This window comes from Piliocolobus tephrosceles, chromosome 2 (assembly GCF_002776525.5).
Source record: "Piliocolobus tephrosceles isolate RC106 chromosome 2, ASM277652v3, whole genome shotgun sequence".
Taxonomy (NCBI): domain Eukaryota; kingdom Metazoa; phylum Chordata; class Mammalia; order Primates; family Cercopithecidae; genus Piliocolobus; species Piliocolobus tephrosceles.
In genome coordinates, this window is record NC_045435.1 from 178519085 (window position 1) to 178541953 (window position 22869).

The window sequence follows — 22869 nt, forward strand, 5'->3', positions numbered from 1 at the left end:
TGGTATAACATGTTTTTTTAATCAAAAATAACAAGTCAAACTACAGAAAGAAAAGTTATTTCTCTTCCAGGCTGAAGAACAGTCCATGGTTCCTTTGATCTCCCCTAAATCTGCCTACAAATTTCAATAAACTATCAATATTCAAGAATTACTGGCCAGGCCCGATGGCTCACACCTGTAATCCTAGCACTTTGGGAGGCCGAGGCAGGCAGATCATGAGCTCAGGAGATCGAGACCATCCTGGCTAACATGGTGAAATCCCATCTCTACTAAAAATACAAAAAAATTAGCCGGGTGTGGTGGTGGGCACCTGTAGTCCCAACTACTGAGGAGGCTGAGGCAGGAGAATGGCGTGAACCCAGGAGGCGGAGCTTGCAGTGAGCCGAGATCATGCCACCCTAATCCAGCCTGGGCGACAGAGCGAGACTCCATCTCAAAAAAATAAATACATAAATAATAAAAGCAAATAAATAAATTTAAAAAACTATCAATACATCCTGAGTAAAAGAATTCAGATACAGGCACTCATTAAATGTTGTTTCTGTGAGAATCTCCTGGCATTTAGATCTAGGGCCATGACATCACAAATTATGCTGATTAGGACTGGCACGGTGGCTCACGCCTGTAATACCAGCACTTTGGGAGGCCAAGTTGGGTGGATCACTTGAGGTCGGGAATGTGAGACCAGCCTGGCCAAAATGGCAAAACCACATCTCTATTAAAAACACAAAAACTAGCTGGGCATAGTAGCACATGTCTATAATCCCAACTACTCGGAGGCTGAGGCAAGAGAATTGCTTAAACCTGGGAGGCAGAGGTTGCAGTGAGCCGAAGTCGCGCCACTGCATTCTGGCCTGGACAACAGAAAAAGACTCCGCAAAAAAATAAAATAAAATTATGCTGATTGTTTTCCCTCTGTTCAGTGCTTCATCAGAGCAACAACCAAAAGCCACAGCAAGAAGCATCGCCCCAAAGGAGTCAAAAGCACTGATTCCCAAACAGAATCAAAGTCGTTTGGAATCACACACTAGTGTCTTGTAAAACTGATATTTATGAACACACGTTTAACAATCCTTGGCTTTTTATTTAATGACAGGAAACTAAAAACTGACTAAGATCTCTATTTGCTAATAAAACTTAGCTACTGGAGGCCTTCACTGTAAGACGACAAGGCAGCTTGCTATTTCATTGTGGAAAAGCCAGTGAATTTGTAGGTCTTTCCTGCACCTGGTCAACTACCCAGAGAAGACATCTACTCTCCTGCTTATTGGCATTCTGGCAGTTGAACAGAAGAAGTGGTAGCAAGAGGGAGTTGCCATTCAGCATAGAGACTTTTACTTAATCCTGTTCTTAATGTAGAGTCTTACCTCCACCTTGCTTAATTATGCCTGGTATTAGTAGGCTCAAGTCCAGAACCTCTCTTGTTTAGCCCCTCTAGAGAATATATCCACAGTGTTCTGATGGGGAAGGAGAGTGCAGTTTGCTCCTGTGCTAAGGAAAAGGATCTGCTTCTCAGATATTTAATCCATTTTAGGCTAACCCAGAGACCAATGCCCCAAAAAGAACCCAATGCTTCAAATTCCTGAGCCTCCTCAGAAGTCTACAGCACAAATCAGCTTGCTTTTTGTTGGCTTCCTTCCCACCCCACCCCAAGGTTGTGAATTCCTCCATTCTGCTATGTCAGTTACCAGGGACAGATCCAAGTTTTGAAGGCCTCCTTCAAGAAACAGAACAAATAAGATATTAAAAATCTTAAGTTATACTAGGATGGCTACCAAGTACTTAACTATACACAGAAATAATTGCAAATCACATATATACCTCTAAACCCATACTAAGCACATCCCCAGCTCATCTTTGTCTTAGCCTGATCTCAAAATGCCCACGGTCATTCCAGCACCACCTAACAGAGAACAAGTTAGAGCTGAAAGAAAATAAACAACTACAAATTATCAAAATATCTTACGTGCAAATTTCACAAAAACATATGACCATGTGAAGATACCACTGGGGACCTTCCCAGGATGTTGAGAGAGACCTCCCTAGCTTAAACAGAGAAAATCCACCTCTACCCATCTGCTTTCCACTTCCCAACATTTTATTGAAAGCATCTGTCTGCTATCATCTCCTCTATCCCTCTTCCTTATGGTATTACACTGTTTTATGCTTTTACTGTTATTTTAGAGAAGTTTCAAAGAAATAGACTCATGTTCACATCATGCTTACCTACAAGTCTTCATTTTATTCAGCCTTTTGGTATCAATTCCAATTAATTCAATAATATGTACAATAACTTGTATCATTAAATCACTGACCTCATTTCATTATAACTATCAATTGCACCTTGTTTTTTTGTTGTTGTTGTTGTTGTTTTTTTTTTTTTTGAGACAGAGTCTCGCTCTGTCGCCCGGGCTGAAGTGCAGTGGCCGGATCTCAGCTCACTGCAAGCTCCGTCTCCTGGTTTCACGCCATTCTCCTGCCTCAGCCTCCCGAGTAGCTGGGACTATAGGCACCCGCCACCTCACCCGGCTAGTTTTTTGTATTTTTTAGTAGAGACGGGGTTTCACCATGTTAGCCAGAATGGTCTCGATCTCCTGTCCTTGTGATCTGCCCGTCTCAGCCTCCCAAAGTGCTGGGATTACAGGCTTGAGCCACCGCGCCCGGCCCGCACCTTGTTTTTAAAAAGTATAAAAGGTATCTACAAAAGTAAATGTTATTAAGGACTAAGAAATTTATTAGTGGCCCTTTAAAAAAAAAGTATAGAATCTTCACCTCTCCGACAATAAGCTTTTCTGTTTGCAAAATAATCTGTATATCCATACCTGAGGAGGGTTTGGGTAGCCTCATGCTATATAAATATCATGAAATAGAGTGGGAAAAGATCATTTCTTTTTCTTTTTTATTGAGATGTAATTTTGCTCTTGTTGCCCAGGCTGGAGTGCAGCAGCATGATCTCTGCTCACTGCAACCTCCACCTCCCATGTTCAAGGGATTCTCCTTCCTCAGTCTCTCGAGTAGCTGGGATCACAGGCGCCCACCACCAAGCCTGGCTAATTCCTTGTATTTTTAGTAGAGATGGGGTTTCATCATGTTGGCCAGGCTGGTCTCAAACTCCTGACCTCAGACTGATCTCCCTAAGTGCTGGGATTACAGGCGTGAGCCACCGCGCCTGGCCGGGAAAAGATAATTTTAACAGCGAATGACTAGAAGAGAACTGAACAGTAGCTGGAAAATGTTAACTTATCAATCTATGTATAAAATTAGCAGAATCAATAGTTTAAAAATTTATACTGAGACCTTCCTTACACCAGAGGTAATTGTAAAAATGAAAAGCATTTTCAACCTTGAGCATACTGAGAAAACTGTAATTGTGCTCACTTAAACCATAAGACTAGATTTGATTACACAAGTCCTAACATGTAAGTTAACTTTTCTGGGGTTCTTCAATACCTTTGACCTGAATTCCAAGCTTTTTGAGGGCCTCTTCAACAGACTGGCTTTCTCGTTTTCTCATAAAGCCATTATCAATGTGTACAGCAATGACTTGATCTTGGTTCAAAGCACGATTTAGCAAAGCTGTACAAACTGTTGAGTCTACTCCACCACTGAGTAAAACCTACGGGGTAAAATGAAAAATCAAACTAAGCAAAACAAGCAAAAAAGAAAATAAACACTATCAGCTTAAATAGTTACCTAAAAGTGCTATTTATATCAAAGATATGTATGCTAACTGGAAAAACACTCTAAAATTATAGAACATTTAAGGACTGTGTTGAGGACTCTAGCTCCTCAATTCCAACATTATTGATATAAATTTGTAGACTTCTAGATAATAAATTGCTTACCAAAACTTTTGACGTGCCTACTCTCTCTTTGATCTCTCGAATGCACTCAAGTTCTCTGTTCTGCACCGTGAAGGTTCCACTGCACCCAGCTATATCATAAAGGAAATTCTTCAGTATTACTTTTCCATTTTCTGTAAGGCCAACTTCAGGGTGGAACTGTGCTCCATATAATTTTTTAGATTCATTTGCTATGCCTTTATAGAGAAAATAGTCACAAATTAAAATTTTTTCATGCTGAAAAGACTCAAGCAATAACCACAATTAATTTCTCACAATCTCTGCCTCTATGGTTTAAATTTTTTTTTTTTGGAGACAGAGTCTCGCTGTGTCACCCAGGCTGGAGTGCAATGGCATGATCTCGGCTCACTGCAACCTCCGCCTCCTGGGTTCAAACAATTCTCATGCCGCAGGCTCCCAAGCAGCTGGCATTACAGATGTGTGCCACCACGCCCAGCTAATTTTTTGTATTTCTAGTACAGATGGGGTTTCAATATGTTGGCCAGGTGGCCTCAAACTCCTGGCCTCAAGTGATCCACCTGCCTCAGCCTCCCAAAGTGCTAGGATTACAGGCATGAGCCACTGCTCCCAGCCAATTTTATTTTATTTATTTTATTTTATTTGTTTTTTTCATGTGTTTTGTTTTGTTTTGAGACGGAGTCTCACTCTGTCGCCCAGACTGGAGTGCAGTGGTGCGATCTCGGCTCACTGCCACCTCTGCCTCCCATGTGCAAGCAATTCTTCTGCCTCAGTCTCCTGAGTAGCTGGGACTACAGGTGCCTGCCACCACGCTCAGCTAATTTTTTAAATATTTTTAGTAGAGACGGGGTTTCACCATATTAGCCAGGCTGGTCTTGATCTCCTGACCTTGTGATCCGTCTCGGCCTCCCAAAGGGCTGGGATTATAGGCGTGAGCCACCGAGCCTGGCCTATTTTATTTTTTAGACAGGGTATTTACTGCTCTGTCACCCAGGCTGGAGTGCAGTGGCGTAATCATAGCTCACCATAGTCTCGATCTCCTGGGCTCAAGTGATCCTTTCACCTCAGCCTCCTAAGTAGCTGGAATACAGGTGCGTGCCACCACACTCAGCTAATTTCTAAATATTTTGAAGAGACGGGGTTTTATCCTGTTGCCTGCTGAACTCCTGGGCCTAAATAATCCTCCTGCCTTGGCCTCCCAAAGTGCTGGGATTACGGGTGTGGGCCACTACACACAGCCTTCTTCCTCTATAAATTTTTAAACTGATATATCTCACTGGATTTTTAGCTATAGGAAAAATAAATACATAACAAAGACAAAAACTACATTGCTGTAACCTTTCTTTATAAAGGTCCTTCTTGACACAGCAATTAATGAGCTATAGGACGGTACATTCAGTCCCACACAGAGATTATTTAACAGTATTCTCACCTCTCCACCCAAGTTACTTCAGTTGCCTTGTCTATCTAGTGCATTGATAATTCAATTTTGGTTCTCATGCTGCACATGGCTTTCAAATGCATTGTACAGCTACCAAGTTCTCATATTAAAAGAATCTCATATATCAGACTTGTCAGAATATACTGTTTCTTTCTTGACTACTTTTTTTTTTTTTTTTTTTTTTTTTTGAGACGGAGTCTTGCTCTGTCGCCCAGGCTGGAGTGCAGTGGCCGGATCTCAGCTCACTGCAAGCTCCGCCTCCCGGGTTTACGCCATTCTCCTGCCTCAGCCTCCCAAGTAGCTGGGACTACAGGCGCCCGCCACCTCGCCGGCTAGTTTTTTTGTATTTTTAGTAGAGACGGGGTTTCACCGTGATAGCCAGGATGGTCTTGATCTCCTGACCTCGTGATCCGCCCGTCTCGGCCTCCCAAAGTGCTGGGATTACAGACTTGAGCCACCGCGCCCGGCCTTTCTTGACTACTATTAACCACAAATATATATTCACCTATTTGACTAATGTGTTTCCAGCAAATATTACCTATGGGGCAATAGATGTTAGGCTAGGTATTTTACATGTGCATGTGTTACCCCTATTTCATAGCTCTGAGATATCGAGAAACTTGTATGAACGCTCAGGTAATTAAGTAACTAAATCAGGCCTGACAGGCTCCCTAACTCATACTCATTCTACTATACCACAGTACTTCACACCTTATTTGGCTCTCAGGATACCACTCTCTTGGTTTACTTATTTTACTGTCTATTCCTTCTCAATCTCCTTTGCTGGTTCCTCTCCATCTTGCCCATCTCTATATATGGAAGTTACTCAGTCCTCAGCCCTTAAATCTCTTTTCTAAACATTCTGAGAGATCTCATACTCTCATCACCTTAAAATTCTGTCTGTATGCCGGTAAACCCCCAAATTTATACCTCCAGTCCAGTTTTCTCCTCTGAAGTCCAGGCTCACATATACAACTGCCTATTCAGCACCTTTGTTTTGATGTTTAATACAGCACCTTGAATTTAATATTGCAAACTCAAACTCCTGAGGTCTTTCCAATCAGGTAATTAGAAACATTTTCCTTTTGGTTCCTCAGGCCAAAAAACTTCGGAGTGAAAACTTGATTCTACTTTTTCTTCCTCACTCCATATTCAATCTAACAGCAAATCTTGTGTCTCTCCCTTCAAAACAGTGGAATCCAATCACTCCTAACAACGTCTACCTCTATTACCCTAGTCCTGACAACTTCCACCTCTGCCAACCTGGTCCTAACAACTTCCTCTTCTACTGTTATTAAAAAAAAACTGGGTTCTTTTCACATAACCAGGAAAAGTTAGGCACGCAGACACTTTGAAAGGTAAGGAGTAATGGAATTTATTGAGAAAAAAGGAAAAATCTCTCAGCAAAGCGAGACTTCCTGTTAACACGCCCCCATCTCACAGATTGAATCCCAGGTCACCACACAGGAACGGAAAGGCCAGGTTCCTCCCTCCTGCAAAGGGTGAGAACTTCCTGTGGCTCCACCCTGTTCTCCCAGTAGGCAGGCTGGTGGGAGATTCTCCAGGTACCCTCCTCCCCTTTTATCTTCTTCCTGCATCTATCACTACTATCTTGATCCTGACAACACTGTCTCTCTCCTGGTTACTACAATAAATTCCTAGCTCGTCTTCTTGCTTCTCTTTCACCTTGTATATTTTCTCCTCATCACAGCTTAATCCTGAAATTAGATCACATCTCTCCTTCATTTAAAACCCCACCTCACTATGAGTAAAGCCAAAGTATAGGAGTGGCCAAAAGGTCCTGTGTTCTGGCATCCAACTACCTCTCTATACCTTCTTTCACTCTCCCCGTCATGCTTACGCTGCTCCAACCACATGGATTCCTTGCTGCTCCTCAAATATGGTACCCACCCAGGATCTCTACTGCTGTTTCCTCTTTCCCCAAATATCCAAAAAGGTTAGCACTTATTTTCTTCATGTCCAATGTCATCTTATAGGAATGCCTTCCCTGAATAGCCTATAAAATTGCAACAACCCTAATCATACATATTCCAGAATACCCTCTTCCCCCTTAGTTTTTCAATGTAAACACTATCTGACTCTGACATATTCCGTATTTCTTTATTGTTTACTTTCCCTTTTTTCCAGTGTTAAACGAGAATTTTTGCTATATTGGTTTTAGGTTTTGTTTTCTTTTTAAGAGAGAGGGTCTTGCTCTGTTGCCCAGGATGGAGTGTAGGGGCGCAACCACAGCTCAACACAGCCGTGATCTCTTAGGATCAAATGATTCTTCTACCTCAGCCTCCTGAGTGGCTAGGACTGCAAATGTGCATCACTATACCTGGTTAATTTTTTTTTATTATTTTTATGTAGAGATGGAGTCTTACTATGGTGCCCAGGCTGGTTTCAAACTCCTGGCCTCAAGCTCCACCTTCCACAGTCTCTCAAAGTGCTGAGTCACAGACCCTCAAGTGAGAGTCACCACACCTGGCCTGTTTTATTCATTGCTAAATCCTAGACACCTAGAACTGTGCATGACACATAGTAAGTACTCAAATGTTTGTTGGATGAATAAAAATACACAAGCCTATCTACCATGGTTAACCTTTTTTTTATGAAAAACCTTTTAGTATAAAAACCATTCTTGAGCATTCCTATGCTAATGTCGGTTAAGTAACTGCAGGCAGATTACTAAATTCAGCATATCCATGACAAATCTTTTTTTCAACTTATTATTTAGCTGTGGCATCTCAAAGAGAACTTTATTGATAAACCCACCTTTTTCTTTCACTGACTTCCAGGACTATTAGTGACCATTTACATTATTCAGGTAAGCAAGTCAAAACCCCAAACAGCCAGAAAGTCAATTTCCCTTCCTCAAAAAAGTAGAAAACAAAATGGTTTAAGAGCATGGGTCAGCAAACTTTCTGCAAAGGACTAGAGAGTAAATAGTTTAGGCTCTGTGCAACATATACAGTCCCTGTATTTTATTATAACCCTTTAATAATGTAAAAATCATTCTTAGCTCCTGGACATTAAAAAAAGGCAAAAGACGAGATTTGACCCACAAGTCACAGTTTGCCAACCCTGGTTCAGGGAAATCTCTTGAGTACTTATCTGGGTGCTATGGGCTATGTATACCTAAGAAAGGAATAAAGACAAGTAACTCTGAATATAGTATAGTAGGAAGACAGCAAGTTCTCAAATTTTTCCTGAGTCATAAAGCTATAGTGTTTTATGTTTGAGAAGCTTATATTAGGATGAACATTTTTCAAAGTATTTCAAAGCAAACTAGTAAACCAGTAAGTGAGAGACTTCTGGATAATCCTCTTATTATTAAATTCCCTTCATAACAGTTAATCCTACATTCATTATCTTTTAAAAAAGAGAAGAAAAATCAGAAGAAAAAGGAAAAATCAAAGAGTACCTCATACAGAAGCATATGCTTACTCTTCAGATAAAGTTTTTAAAATGAACTCTGCAAAACTTTTAGAATTTTCACCTGCTACTATGTTTCCAGAACGTGCCACAACCTTGAATCCATCAGCTACTTTGTCTACACTATCTCCATGTGTAAGCAAAACAACTTCTTCCTTCTGAAGGCCCCTAAACATAAAAAAAAACACACACACAAATATCTTAATTAAAAACATGATTCCTGGGTTCTTTTGTTTTAGAAACACAAGCTTGCCATACATGATTAGAAAAACAGAAAAAAAAGTGACAATGGAATACTGCTAGCATTCAAATATTATGTCCATTACAAATAAAGCCAATAAAAAACGATAAATCTTAAAAAAGGCAATCCATAAAAACTGGAAGGAAACTAGAACAAATAAATATATGCAGTTGGTAGTATAACCAGACACACAGGAATAATTTCAAGAGAGTATAGAACAATAATTTCAACATTATGTATCTGTTGAGATTTATGTTAAGAACAGAGGTATTTCAAAGACCTTAACACTTCATTCGGTAGTCTTATGTAAGTAGTAATAGGACTCAGTACTAAAACTATTATCCTGTAACTGTAAGTACAGTATAGATACAGGCATGTGGTAGGTTAAAACAAATAATATAATTAGCAGTCAACATTTTCAGCTTAAGAGTAAGGAGATACAAAATCAAAAGAGTTAGGTAAAAACCCTATAATCTTTCATTTTAACTGGAAATAAGTATACACTAATGATTCTGTTTTCTAATTCTTTTTTTTTTTTTTTTTTGAGATGGAGTCTTGCTCTGTCACCCAGGCTGGAGTGCAGTGGCCGGATCTCTGCTCACTGCAAGCTCCGCCTCCCGGGTTTATGCCGTTCTCCTGCCTCAGCCTCCCGAGTAGCTGGGACTACAGGCGCCCGCCACCTTGCCCGGCTAGTTTTTTGTATTTTTTAGTAGAGACGGGGTTTCACCGTGTTAGCCAGGATGGTCTCGATCTCCTGACCTCGTGATCCGCCCGTCTCGGCCTCCCACAGTGCTGGGATTACAGGCTTGAGCCACCGCACCCGGCCTCTGTTTTCTAATTCTAAAAGACTAGGTACTGCCCAACTCTGTTGTACCAATGTGGACCTCTAGTGCCAAACAAATTAATGATACTTAGTTAAGAAAGTGTTACTTAAGAGATTTAAGGCCGGGCGCGGTGGCTCAAGCCTGTAATCCCAGCACTTTGGGAGGCCGAGATGGGCGGATCATGAGGTCAGGAGTTCGAGACCATCCTGGCTAATACGGTGAAACCCCGTCTCTACTAAAAAATACAAAAAACTAGCCAGGCGACGAGGCGGGCGCCTGTAGTCCCAGCTACTCGGGAGGCTGAGACAGGAGAATGGCGTGAACCCGGGAGGCAGAGCTTGCAGTGAGCTGAGATCCAGCCACTGTGCTCTAGCCTGGGCGACAGAGCCAGACTCCGTCTCAAAAAAAAAAAAAAAAAGAGATTTAAGTAACATTAATCAAATGTAATGTGTAGACTTTCTCTGGACCCTGATTCAAACAAATCAACCATAAAAATATACTGTTTACGTTATGGAAAATCTGACTAAGAACTCAATATTAAATAATATTAAGGCACGGCCAGGTGTGGTGGCTCATGCCTGTAATCCCAGCACTTTGGGAGACCGAGGCAGATCACCTGAGGTCAGGAGTTCAAAACCAGCCTGGCCAATATGGTAAAACTCAGTCCCTACTAAAAATACAAAAAAAAATCGCCTGTAATCCCAGCTACTCGGGAGACTGAGGTGGGAGAATCACTTGAACCTGGGAGGTGGAGGTTTCAGTGAGCTGAGATCGTGCTACTGCACTCCAGCCTGGGCATGCAACAGAGCGAGACTCCATCTCAAAAATAAATTAAATTAAATTACAAAATAAATAATAAATAATATTAAGGAATAAAAATGTAAATTAAAAATAAAGCAAGAAGATAAAGTACATTAATGCCAAAAAGATATTTTGGGGTTTGTTGTTGTCATCATTGTTTAAGAATAGTATAGGTTGAGATAGAGTCTCAGAATTTTAGAACTAGAAAGACAGAAAAATGTCAAATCTTAACCAAATCTTTATGTTTAAAGCTTCTTCTGGTATATCACAAACAAAATTCCTGAAATGGTTCGCAAAATTAGTCACATGAAATAGGGATGAGTGCATGTGTCAACACCTCTCCATTATGAAGCTGAACAAGCACTGCCTTTCAAACACATTTTGGCAATGAGTAACTTCAGTTTAAAAAATTCTTTTGAGTAACCTTGGCTTTTTTATTAATCTTCCTTTGAAAAATAATAATCTCCGGCAGGGCATGGTGGCTCATGCCTGTAATTCCAGCACTTTGGGGGGCCGAGGTGGACGGATCACAAGGTCTAGGAGTTTGAGACCAGCCTGGCCAATATGATGACACCCTGTCTCCACTAAAAATACAAAAATTAGCCAGGTGTGGTGGCTCACACCTGTAGTCCCAGCTACTCGGGATGCTGAGGCAGAAGAATTGCTTGAACCCAGGAGGCACAGGTTGCAGTGAGCTGAGATGGTGCCACTGCACTCCAGCCCGGGTGGCAGAGCAAGACTCCGTCTCGAAAACAAAACAAGAAAAAAAAGAAAGAAAAAGAAAAATAATAATCTTTAAAAACAGATCAAAGAGTGAAAAGGGAAAATACAAATGTTGATATCACTATGTATGACTCCAAATAGGGTTCCACAACTGCACAGGTGTTTTCAAATTTCTTAAATACCTTCCTTACTCCCTGTTAACATCACCACCATCCCATGTTGTCTTGACACTCAACTGGAAGGCAAACATGACAATTACACTTGTGGTCACTACTATACCCTTAATTTTGTTTATGAATTATAGAATCTCCAATTGTGGCAAAATAACAGTATCAACTTTAAATTAATTACTACTGTTCTTATTCATCTAAAAATGTAATACCTGAATAATGAACATGTATTATCCACACTAATGTTGAAAACTCCATCTTCTCTAACACTTTTTTTGTGCACAGTACCTCCAAATACCTTATTCATCATCTGTTCAAAGAAAAAAATTAATGTTAATAGAAATCAAAAGAAAAATTTCCATTGTTATACTGATTTAATAATTTATATTATTTCTTTTCAGAACACCTGATGTATCTGTATCCCCAAAATAAAAGGAGTTTAATAAATGTAGATCATTTGGTATTGTTATATATAACTATACAGTTATTAACAGGCATTGTTATAAAACAAAATTGGATTCAAAATTTGACCTGCGGTTAAGTTTTGTTAAACACTGGCAGATTTTCCACTTAGTGTACTTTAATGAATTCATCTGCTTAAAAATAGATATCTTAATTACTTACATTTGAGTTTGATTTCAAAGCATTTTAAAAGGTATTCTGAGTTTGGAAAAAGCTACAGCAAACAACAAGAACCTTATACCAGAACAAGAATTAGACAATAAATTTCTCCAAGCTATTTAAATCTTTGGCTCCAAAGGAACAGTATGAAAGCCTGCCGAAGGCTGTGCTGTAGAGAAGGGATAAGCAGGAAAATCTGGCCTTTCAGTTAAGCTCATCTGTTCAAGTCCCATAAGCTTATACACTGATTTCAAATGGTCTCTTCAATTCAGCACCTCCTCTGTTAATCAATCTTCTTTTCTTATATATCATTTACATGTCCCAAACTTCCCACCTCAGATAAATATACACAAGATTTTTGCAAACATTAAATCTGCAGTGATATAAACACTCCCACTCATCTTAGTGCATCTGTTCCACAACAGGTATCAGAAGATATCTGCCTTAATAATGTATAATGCAGATTGACCCAGCCCCTGACAGAAAATAAGACAGACGACTTAAATAAATGTTCATTCTTTTAACTCAGAGTAGCATATTCTTCAAAACCATTACCAAATGGTACCCTCTACATTCTCCTTTTAGGTATTCACGATACACTGTCCCACAATAAAGGTTTGCATTCGCTCCAGCAGTAAAGACACCTGCTAGCACTTGTTTAACACAGTATCTGTCAAACTAAAACCCAGAAACAAAACTCTTTACTGTAGCACATTAACAAACATGCAGTTTAAGAAACATTGCTATGGTCTAATCAGTTCCCTTGACTCTAGTCTTGCCCATCTTCCAGCAATGTTCTAGAGACCTACCAATGTTAGCTACTACAGTATAAAGATGATTATGTTAGTCTATGATTAAATTCTTCATTAGCCCTCTAGCATCTACAGCAAGGGTTGGTAAACTTTCTGTAAAGGGCCAGAGAAAAATATTAGCCTCTGCAGGCCCTGTGTCTGTACCAACTATTCAGTTCTTGCCACTGTAGCTCAAAAGCATCCATAGACAATACTTATAAAGAAATGCGGCCGGGCGAGGTGGCTCAAGCCTGTAATCCCAGCACTTTGGGAGGCCGAGACGGGCGGATCACGAGGTCAGGAGATCGAGACCATCCTGGCTAACACGGTGAAACCTCGTCTCTACTAAAAAATACAAAAATCTAGCTGGGCAAGGTGGCAGACGCCTGTAGTCCCAGCTACTCGGGAGGCTGAGGCAGGAGAATGGTGTAAACCCGGGAGGCAGAGCTTGCAGTGAGCTGAGATCCAGCCACTGCACTCCAGCCTGGGCGACAGAGCGAGACTCCGTCTCAAAAAAAAAAAAAAAAAAAGAAATGCGTGTGACTGTTCCAATAAAACCTTATTTATGGACACAGACTTGAATTTTATTTTCACACATCACAAAATATAATTATTTTTCAATTTCCCAATCATTTAACAATGTAAAAAAAATCATTCTTTGCTTGCAGGTCATGCAAAAACAGGTGGCAGGCCAGATTTGGTCTATAGGCCATAGTTTACTGACGCCTGGTCTACAGGATAAAATCCAAGTTCCTTATATTAAACACAAGACTTCCTTACCTGACCCTTGTCTAATTTTTGGTTTCACCTTCCCCCTCATTTTCTACTCCAGTCCATTCAAACTAGAGTGATTATCAAAATAAACTATGTTCTTTCCTCCCTGTCTTAAGGTCTCTTTACAGCCCAAGGGCCATAGCAAAGTATATGGCCAGTATGGATTCCTGATAAACCTCAAGGTTCTAACTGCCTCAAGGAAACCCATATAGTAGTACTCCAGGTCCACCACCCAATCAGATCAGATCCTCTCATCTTTCTTATATATCAAAGTTTTCTAAGTTTTAGAATGGGAAGGGAGAAAGGGAAGGAAATTCTGCCCAATAAAAATAATTGGACAAAATCTTGTGGGAGTATATAAAGAAGCCAAGTAAAACCATAAAGAGTCTTCGAAGAGAAAAGTCACAATCCAGAAGGTATCTGCAATAATATATAGTTGGGAAAAGTTTAGTATCCAGAATATATAAAGGCTCCCACAACACAATAACAAAGACAATTTAATATAAAAATGAACAAGTATCTATAGTAAAGCAGACACAAATGGCAAATAAACATATGAATCTTACAATAACAAGGAAAATTAACTTTGAGACTACAATGTGACCCCCATTTAATACCTTTGCAGATAAGAAAATACAAAAAGAAATCTAATCATGTCAAGGGTTGGCAGGGATATAGAGCAGAAGATGTTTTTATATATTGTTGTGGGAACATAAATTGAGGGAAAAAAGTATCATTTACCTAGTGAAGCTGAAAATGTACATTATGACCCAGTATTCCTACTGCCAGTTACCCTGGAGAAAATTTTGTGTATGTATAACACCAGAAAACAAGTACAAAAATATTCATGGCAATACTGTCTATAATAGAAAAAAACTAGAAAGCCAACAGTATGAACACTGGAATGTAAAAGTAACATGCTATATTCAAACAAATTCAATAGTGAAAATAAATAATTTACAGTAAAATGTACTAACATGAACGAATCTCAAAACCAAAGTTGAAAATAATACAGGTAGTATGACTTCACTTATATATAGGTCAATAAACAAAACAAATATATTATTTAGGAATATAAACATACGTATAAAACTATAAAAAAAAAGAAAGGGAATGAATAATAAAATTCAGGAAAGTTGGTCGCCACTGATGGGAAGAGAAGAATGTGAATGGAGACATACAAAGAAAGTTTCAAAAGCTCTACCGATATTCTGTTTTTTATGCTGTGGGGTGTAAATCAGTAAGAGATATAAAAGGGAGTAGTATAGATATTTTTCTTCTAAAGCAAAGAATCACGAGGAAGCAATTAGAAAGACTGTCAGGAGAGTCCAGTTAATGGGAAAAGATGGTATATAAGACACTGAAATTGCTCAAATTTCAGAATGTCATGGGGGGCAAAGGTATACACTTAGGTACTAAAATTACCCAACCTAGTTACTAAGTAGCAGCCCTTTACAAACAATACATTAGCTAGACGGCATCATCTATATCCTTATTTTATGGAAAGGCAAATTCTGCCCAAATAACCAAGATCGGCATATCCCATTATCTTACTACAAAAGTTCAGATGATAATAAAGGCAAAAATTGTTATGCATTTAACATCAGCAGGTCTGGCTTTGGCTATAAGATATACTATCGAATGACAGAACAATTTGGCCTTATAATTATATCAGGAAACTGACATAATGGGGAAACACTAAGCCATTATCTCTTAAATTAAAGGAGCATTTTTCAGACATATTTCACTCTAAGTAGGCCCTAAAAATATATCTTGTGAGATTCTTCCTTAGGAGAAGTTATAATGCCTCTCAATATACTAACAACCATTTAATATAATTTTAAGTTGTGCTATATGATTAACAATGAGTACTCAACAAAGAAAATCAGTAAATTACATAAATATATGACACCCTGGGACAAAAAAAAAAGAAGCCAGCCAATATCCAACATTCAACTCAATCAGGGTGCAGGCTCTTCTAAGACTACTAGACGGAAAAATCTTTCTTTTTGCCGAGTCAAATTCATAATCACTTTTCAAAGAACACTGAGAGGAAAAAAGAGGCTTTTACTATAAAATGCAAAATTGTACACCTACTTTGGAACACAGTTTTGGCAATTTCTTACAAAACTAAACATACTCTTAAAAAACGAGTTAGTAATCATTCTCCTTAGAATTTACTGAAAAAGCCGAACATTTATGTCCACACAAAAACCTGTACATGGATGTTCACAGCAGCTTTATTCATAATTACCGAACTTGGAAGTCACCAAGACGTTACTAGATGAGTAAGTAAACTGTCACTTCCTGAATAGGTTAGTGAGTGAATGAACTGTGATACATCCATACAAAGGAATATTATTCAGTGCTAAAAAGAAATTAGCTACCCAGACTGAAAAGACATGGAAGAACTTTAAATGCACATTACTAAGTGAAAGAAGCCAATCTGAAAAGGCTACATACTATATGATTCCAACTATATGACATTCTGAAAAAGGCAAAACTATAAAGATGATAAAAAAATTTGAGTGGTTGCCAGGAGTTGGGGGATGAATAGGTAAAGGATTGGGCAGTCAAAATACTATGCATAATACTACAATGGTAGATATATGTCATTATACATTTGTCCAAAACAACAGAATGTACAAAAATCAAGAATGAACCCTAATATAAACTAAGGACTTTGGGAATAATGATGTGTTGATGTAGGTTCATCAGTTATATCAAATGTAACACTGGTGTGGGATATTGATAATGGGAGAACCTATGCATGTGTAGCGGTTGGAGGTATTTAAGATATTTCTGTACCTTCTTAATTTTGCTGTGAATGTAAAACCACTCTAAAAACAAAGTATTTGAAAAAAAAAGAAAGAAAAGAAGAAGAGTACCTTATCTCAAGACCTCAGTAAGTCCCTACTTATTCTTACTTTTTTCTTTTTGAGGAGTTTCCCTCTTGTCATTCAGGCTGGAGTGCAATGGCACGATCTCCGCTCAACGCAACCTCCACCTCCCGGGTTTAAGCGATTCTCCTGACTCAACCTCCCAAGGAGCTGGGATTACAGGCATGTGCCACCATACCCAGCTAATTTTGCATTTTTAGTAGAGACGGGGGTTTCTCCATGTTGGTCAGGCTGGTCTCAAACTCCCGACCTCAGGTGATCCACCTGCCTCGGCCTCCCAAAGTGCTGGGACTACAGGCGTGAGCCACTGCGCCTGGCCAGATTTTTCTATTTTTTACAGAGATGGGGTTTCCCCATGTTGGTCAGGCTGGTCTCGAACTCCTGACTTCAGGTGATCCGCCTGCCTCAGCCTCCCAAAGTGCTAGGATTACAGGCATGAGCCACCACGCCTGGCCTATCCTTACTTTTGATATAAAACCAAGATACATATACTTATTAATTAATGCTACAGTGGAGACACCTGACAGATACCATCTTGATCAAATAATCCAAGTTAACATCACCCGTCATGCCACAAATCCACACCGTGTGCCTCCTGATAAGATGCTCTGAGAAGCACAGCACCAATTCTGTGACATTCCTGCCAAAAGTTCATAACCTGAATCTAACAATGAGGAATCATCACAGAAACCAAAGTCGGGAAATGTTCTACAAAATAACTAACACATACTTTTTAAAAATACTTTCATGGTCATGAAAGAGAAGGAAACACTGAAGAACTGTTTCAGACTGAAAGAGTCTAAAGAAACAACAACTAAAAACAACATGTGGGGAAAAGAAAGAGATCAGCCTGTTACTGTGTCTATATAGAAGGAAGTAGACATGAGAGACTCCATTTAGTTCTGTATTTGAAATGCTGTTAATCTGTGACCCTACCCCCAACTTTGTCCTTGCAAGAGACATGTGCAAAGGTGATTTAAGGTTAAAAGGATATTGGGCTGTGCAGGATGTGTCTTTGTTAAACAAGTACCTGAAAGAGGCTTGATGGTTAAAAATCCTGCCCGTCCCTGGGCAATGGAACATCTCGGTGTAAAATGTGTGCCTTGTTTACTGAGTAAGGAGAAACCGCCTTTAGGAATAAGGTGGGGCTTGCTGGAGCAATACTGCTAAAACGTTTATGGAGATGTTTGCATATGCATCTCAAGGCACAGCATTTTCCTTTAAACTTATTCATGTTACAAGGATTTTTGTTCTTATGTCTTACTGCTGATTTCCTCCCTACAATGATCCTATTTTCTAGCTACTCCCCTATCGTTTAGATGGTAAAGATAATTATCAATAAATATTAAGGGAACTCAGAGGCCGGTGCCAGTGTGGGTCCTCTGAAAACACAGCACTGGTCCCCTGGGTCCCGCTTTTCTTTCTCTATACTTTGTCTCTGTGTATTATTTCCTTTTCTCAAGTCTCTCGTCCCACCTAACGAGAAGCACCCACAGGTGTGGAGGGACAGGCCACCCCTTCACAACACATAGTCCTGACTGATCTGTGGCCTATAAGGGATATTAATGAGACAAACTGTGAAATGTGAAGGAGTCTGTGGATTAGATTCTAACAATAAGTCAATGTTAACTTTTCTGACCTGGATAGTTGTACTGTGGTTAGGCAGTGAGAGTGTACTAATATTTAGGAAATATAAGTAACAGGGCATCCCGTGTGCAACTTTCAAACGGTTCAAAAATGTCAACAACTGGAGTATTAGGTAAAGGTATACAGGAGCTCTGTGTACTATTTCTGAAAATTTTATGTAAATTTGCATGTCCAAGGTTTTTTTAAATGGATAGTGTTTTGTTACATGAAATAGTATACTTACTACTCTGGAAATAGATTCCCTATTAGGCCAGTTCTGCCATACTAGTCTGGCAATTCACATATTTGTAATATTTGCGCAAGTTATCTCATCCAACTAATCCTAAATATCCTAAAGAGAGAAAATACTAATACAGTATGAGTCACAAGCAGAATAAAATATAAGTAAGCTTTCAAAACAAATTTGCTGACATACCTGCATTCCATAGCAAATTCCAAGAACAGGCTTGCCAATAGTGAATATTGCTGGATCAAACCAAGGAGCATCTTCAGCATACACAGAATTAGGTCCTCCAGAGATGATAATAGCACTGTGATTTAAGGAATAATCAGTGAAGAATCTCTGTTAATTTTTACACAAGGTCTATGCCCTCTCTCCCTTGGGCCACTGAGGGAAACAACACAGATTCAGAAATTTTGTTTTTGGTAGAATGTAGCAAATTCTAATTATATCACAGCGAATTACCATCCTACATGGTTTAATTATTTTTACTGTACTTTACTGCAATGTTTAGAAGTCTATCAAGCATTTACTTGTTAATAAGCACAAACTTCCAAATAGATACTACCAATGTTTCTATCTGTGATAATTAGCATGGATTTGTTTTACTTCTTTCCTTATCAGTGGAAGAAGTACATAAGAATTCTGGAGATGGTGAAAACACGGGTCTTCTCAGAGCCTAGCAGGTCACAGAACAACAACTGAAGGTATTATGAAAGCGCTAGGTGGCTCAGAGCAAAATACTCTACAACAAAAGATGGCAGAATAGAAAGTATAAATTACCTAACTTTGCCTGTTTACAGCATCCACCATCCCCAGCAATTTTCCCTGAGCCCAGGAAAGGGAGCTAATAACAATTCTGCCCCACATGCCCTGCGCTCAGAAATCAGGCCAGTAGTATAATTTAGCTACCTCACAATTTGCAGAGCATGGGTTAACTTGGGAGTCAAACTACTACACTAAGGGAAAACTCCAAACTGAGGCCTATGTTCCTCTCCTGGCTATTAATACATCTACACTGGCCATCAGTATTCACTCAAAAAATTCAAACATTTTAATACCAGGAATTTCACAGAAATTCAGATTTCTGGATCTTCTTTAGGGAAAAAAGAATCTGGAAACACTGGGCCTTCACTCCGGTATAACTACAATCAACTGGAATCATAAAGAGGCTTGCACCTTCAAGCTGCACATGCTCTCCAGTTTGCCACACATGCCCACTCACACAATAAAGGTATACTTAGTCCTTTTATTCAATTTAAGGTACTCTCTAACTCATTTCGAGTTTGCAGATAAATTGATTTCATCTGTATTTCAAAGAAAAAGGCATTGTAAAATCTAATCAAAATTTACTTACAAATTTGGATTGCAACACACTTTTTAATTAGTGGTTCCCTGTAATATAAAAATATACAAAGTATACTGCCAGATTTATAATAGATCCAGAAGAATAATATGACATAAGTCAAATTTATTTTTTTTAAAAATCTCAGTAAGGCTGGGCATAGACGCTCGCACCTGTAATCATAGCACTTTGGGAGACAAAGATGAGCAGACTGCTTGAGCCCAGGAGTTCAAGACCAGCCTGGGCAATATGGCAAAACTCCATGTCTACAAAAAATTTTAAAAAATAAAAAACAAAACAATGAGAGAACAAAAAAAATACTCAGCAAGCTAGGTCATTTTTTTAAAAAACAGCAATTTCAATGAGCTCAAAAGCACCTTTTGAACTTTGTATGGGCAACCTGAGACGTGGTAAACATTTGCCAGCATGTGTACTGCAAAAGAGAGATGGATGACAACCTACTCAGATGATAAATATGACATCTTTAAGATAACAATTCTAAATGGGGATGGGGTTACCCCTAAGGGTAGATCTATAACCTAACTCCTTAAAAATACAAAGCTAAGGTCAGGTGCAGTGGCTCACACCTGTAATCCCAGCACTTTGGGAAGTCAAGGAGGGCGGATCACGAGGTCAGGAGATCGAGACCATCCTGGCAAACATGGTGAAACCCTGTCTCTTACTAAAAATACAAAAAATTAGCCGGGCATGGTGGTGGGCGCCTATAGTCCCAGCTACTTGGGAGGCTGAGACAGCAGATTGGTGTCAACCCAGCAGGCGGAGCTTGCAGTGAGCTGAGATCACACCACTGCACTCCATCCAGCCTGGGCAACAGAGTGAGACTCCATCTCAAAAAAAAAACAAAAACAGAAGCTGAAATTCTATAAAACATACTTAATAACCAAGACCTCTAGATTCTATCATATTATACTTAGTTTCACAAAGGATAACCACCATGGGACTGCCTAGTACTCCTTAATCTGCTAAATAACTCAAGGATATAAGATTCTTAGTGCTATTAAAAAAACAAAAAAGTCATGGACTTAGCTAAGGATAAAACTCAAGCAGTACTTAAACCAATTATGAACGTCTTATTTCAACAAATCTTTAAAAGCTAATCACTCTTTGAGCCTTCCATTTCTACCCTGCTATTTTGAAACTAACTTGCAATTACAAGGCCCAATAAGCCATAATTCATTCCAAATACCAATTTTATGTATCAGGCAGATGAAGCTTGTAAAAATAGATGGGCCACGTGGGGTGGCTCACGCCTGTAACCCAGCAGTTTGGGAGGCTTGAGGCAGGCAAATTACCTTAGGTCAGGAGTTCGAGACCAGCCTGGCCAACATGGCAAAACTCCATCTCACCTAAAAATGAAAAAATTAACCAGGCGTGGCAGCACCTGCCTGTAATCCCAGCTACTCGGGAGGCTGAGGCAGTAGAATCTGCCAGGTTGAACCTGGGAGGCAGAGGCTGCAGTGAGCCGAGATCACACCACTGCATTCCAGCCTGAGCAACAGAGTATAAGACTCCATCTCAAAAAAGTAATAATAATAACAAAAATAAGTAGATTGAGATGTCTCTCATGTCACAAGATGTTCTAGAAAAGGGGTGGTCAAATAGTTATTTCTGCAGAAAGGATTATAGTAATAAAAGCCACAGTGATATAGTTCCTATTCTCCTGCTACATAAGGGAAATTTGAGGTACAAGCTGAACCTAGACACTGTTTATGACCAAGTGACATGAAACCCATTAGATTTCTCTCGCCAAGTATTCAGCTATCCTATTCTAGTATCTATTTAGTCTGTTACTTTGCTGGGGATTTTTCATTTGTTTTGGGTAAAGGGAATGACGGAGCTCTGATCTGACAGAGAGCCATTCAGATTTATCACAAAGTTTTTTGATCCCTCTAAAAAACTAGTTCTTACTGGTAAATAGTCAGCTGAATTAGATAAATTCGAGGGTCCCTTATTACTCTAAAATTCTATAGTTTAAAAGAGAGAGTCATTTTTTATCTGTATCCTAACACTAGAGCAGAATTAAATTTAAACCCGCCTTTTCTAATTTCTAATTCACTCTACTTCAGAGCCAAAAAATCACAGGATAATGCACACATTGTCTGTGAAGTCTTTAAAAGTTCTTTTAACCACTTTCACACTAGAAAGATAATTCTTTTAAGAAAAATAAAATTTTAAATTTTGGGAGAAGCATAGTACATCTAATATTAAAGTTTAAAAGCCAATTAAGGACATAAACTACAGTTGCTTGCTTCTACATAACAGTCTTAATTTAAGAAAAAACAACAACTAAAAAAAAAATTAAAAAGCATGACATTGGCCGGGCACGGTGGCTCACGCTGGCAATCCCAGCACTTTGGGAGACTAAGCAGGCGGATCACCTGAAGTCAGGGGTTCGAGACTAGCCTGGACAACATGGTGAAACCCATTCTGTACTAAAAATACAAAAATTAGCCAGGTGTGGTGCCATGCGCCTGTAGTTCCAGCTACTCCAGAGGCTGAGGCAGGAGCAATGCCTGAACCCAGCAGGTGGAGGTTGCAGTGAGCCAAAATCGTGCCACTGCACTTCAGCCTGGGTAACAAAGTGAGACTCCGTCTCAAGAAAAAGAAAGCATGACATTAACCAAAAATAGCTGCTAAAGGAAGAAACGATATAAGCTGGTTGTTATTTTGACTAGTTCTAAGGGTAAAAGCTGTCAAAATTAGCCCATATATTAGATTTAAGAAATCTTCTCCATACTTTAGAAACTAGTCTATTGGGACAGGAAGCAAAAATACTTATTGTACACAGATTTCTTCTCTTTGGAGTATTCTAGCCAACCTCCTACTTTCCTTTGATAAAATGCTTTTGGGTAAATGAATGAATGACCACAACAGCTACATCTAACTCTAACCCACAAATCCTATAAAACATAAAATACTCAAAAGATAATAAGTTCTTTCAACTGTGCAGTTAAAATTAATCCTTTTAAATTGAAAGCTTAAATTTTTCCTTTTCTCCCCAAATCAGAGCCATGGGAAATTTCTCATAAAACCATTCTATATCTTATTTTCGTAGAAAAATTCAGTGCTCAAGCAAATTAATAATAAAATA

General features: G+C 39.2%; 1 protein-coding gene across 2 annotated transcripts in view; it reads right to left on the minus strand.

The window, feature by feature from the left end:
• Nucleotides 1–22869, minus strand: part of GMPS (guanine monophosphate synthase) — a 72899-nt gene that overhangs the window by 23597 nt on the left and 26433 nt on the right. The window contains exons 3-7 of one of the 2 annotated variants that reach the window (XM_023223359.2): nucleotides 18608–18722; nucleotides 11672–11769; nucleotides 8765–8868; nucleotides 3846–4039; nucleotides 3451–3616 (exon numbers count right to left, since the gene is read on the minus strand). In XM_023223359.2, coding sequence (XP_023079127.1) covers nucleotides 3451–3616; nucleotides 3846–4039; nucleotides 8765–8868; nucleotides 11672–11769; nucleotides 18608–18722 — 677 coding nt within the window. The remainder of the gene's footprint in view (nucleotides 1–3450; nucleotides 3617–3845; nucleotides 4040–8764; nucleotides 8869–11671; nucleotides 11770–18607; nucleotides 18723–22869) is intronic. The other variant, XM_023223360.2, reaches the window with a different exon arrangement.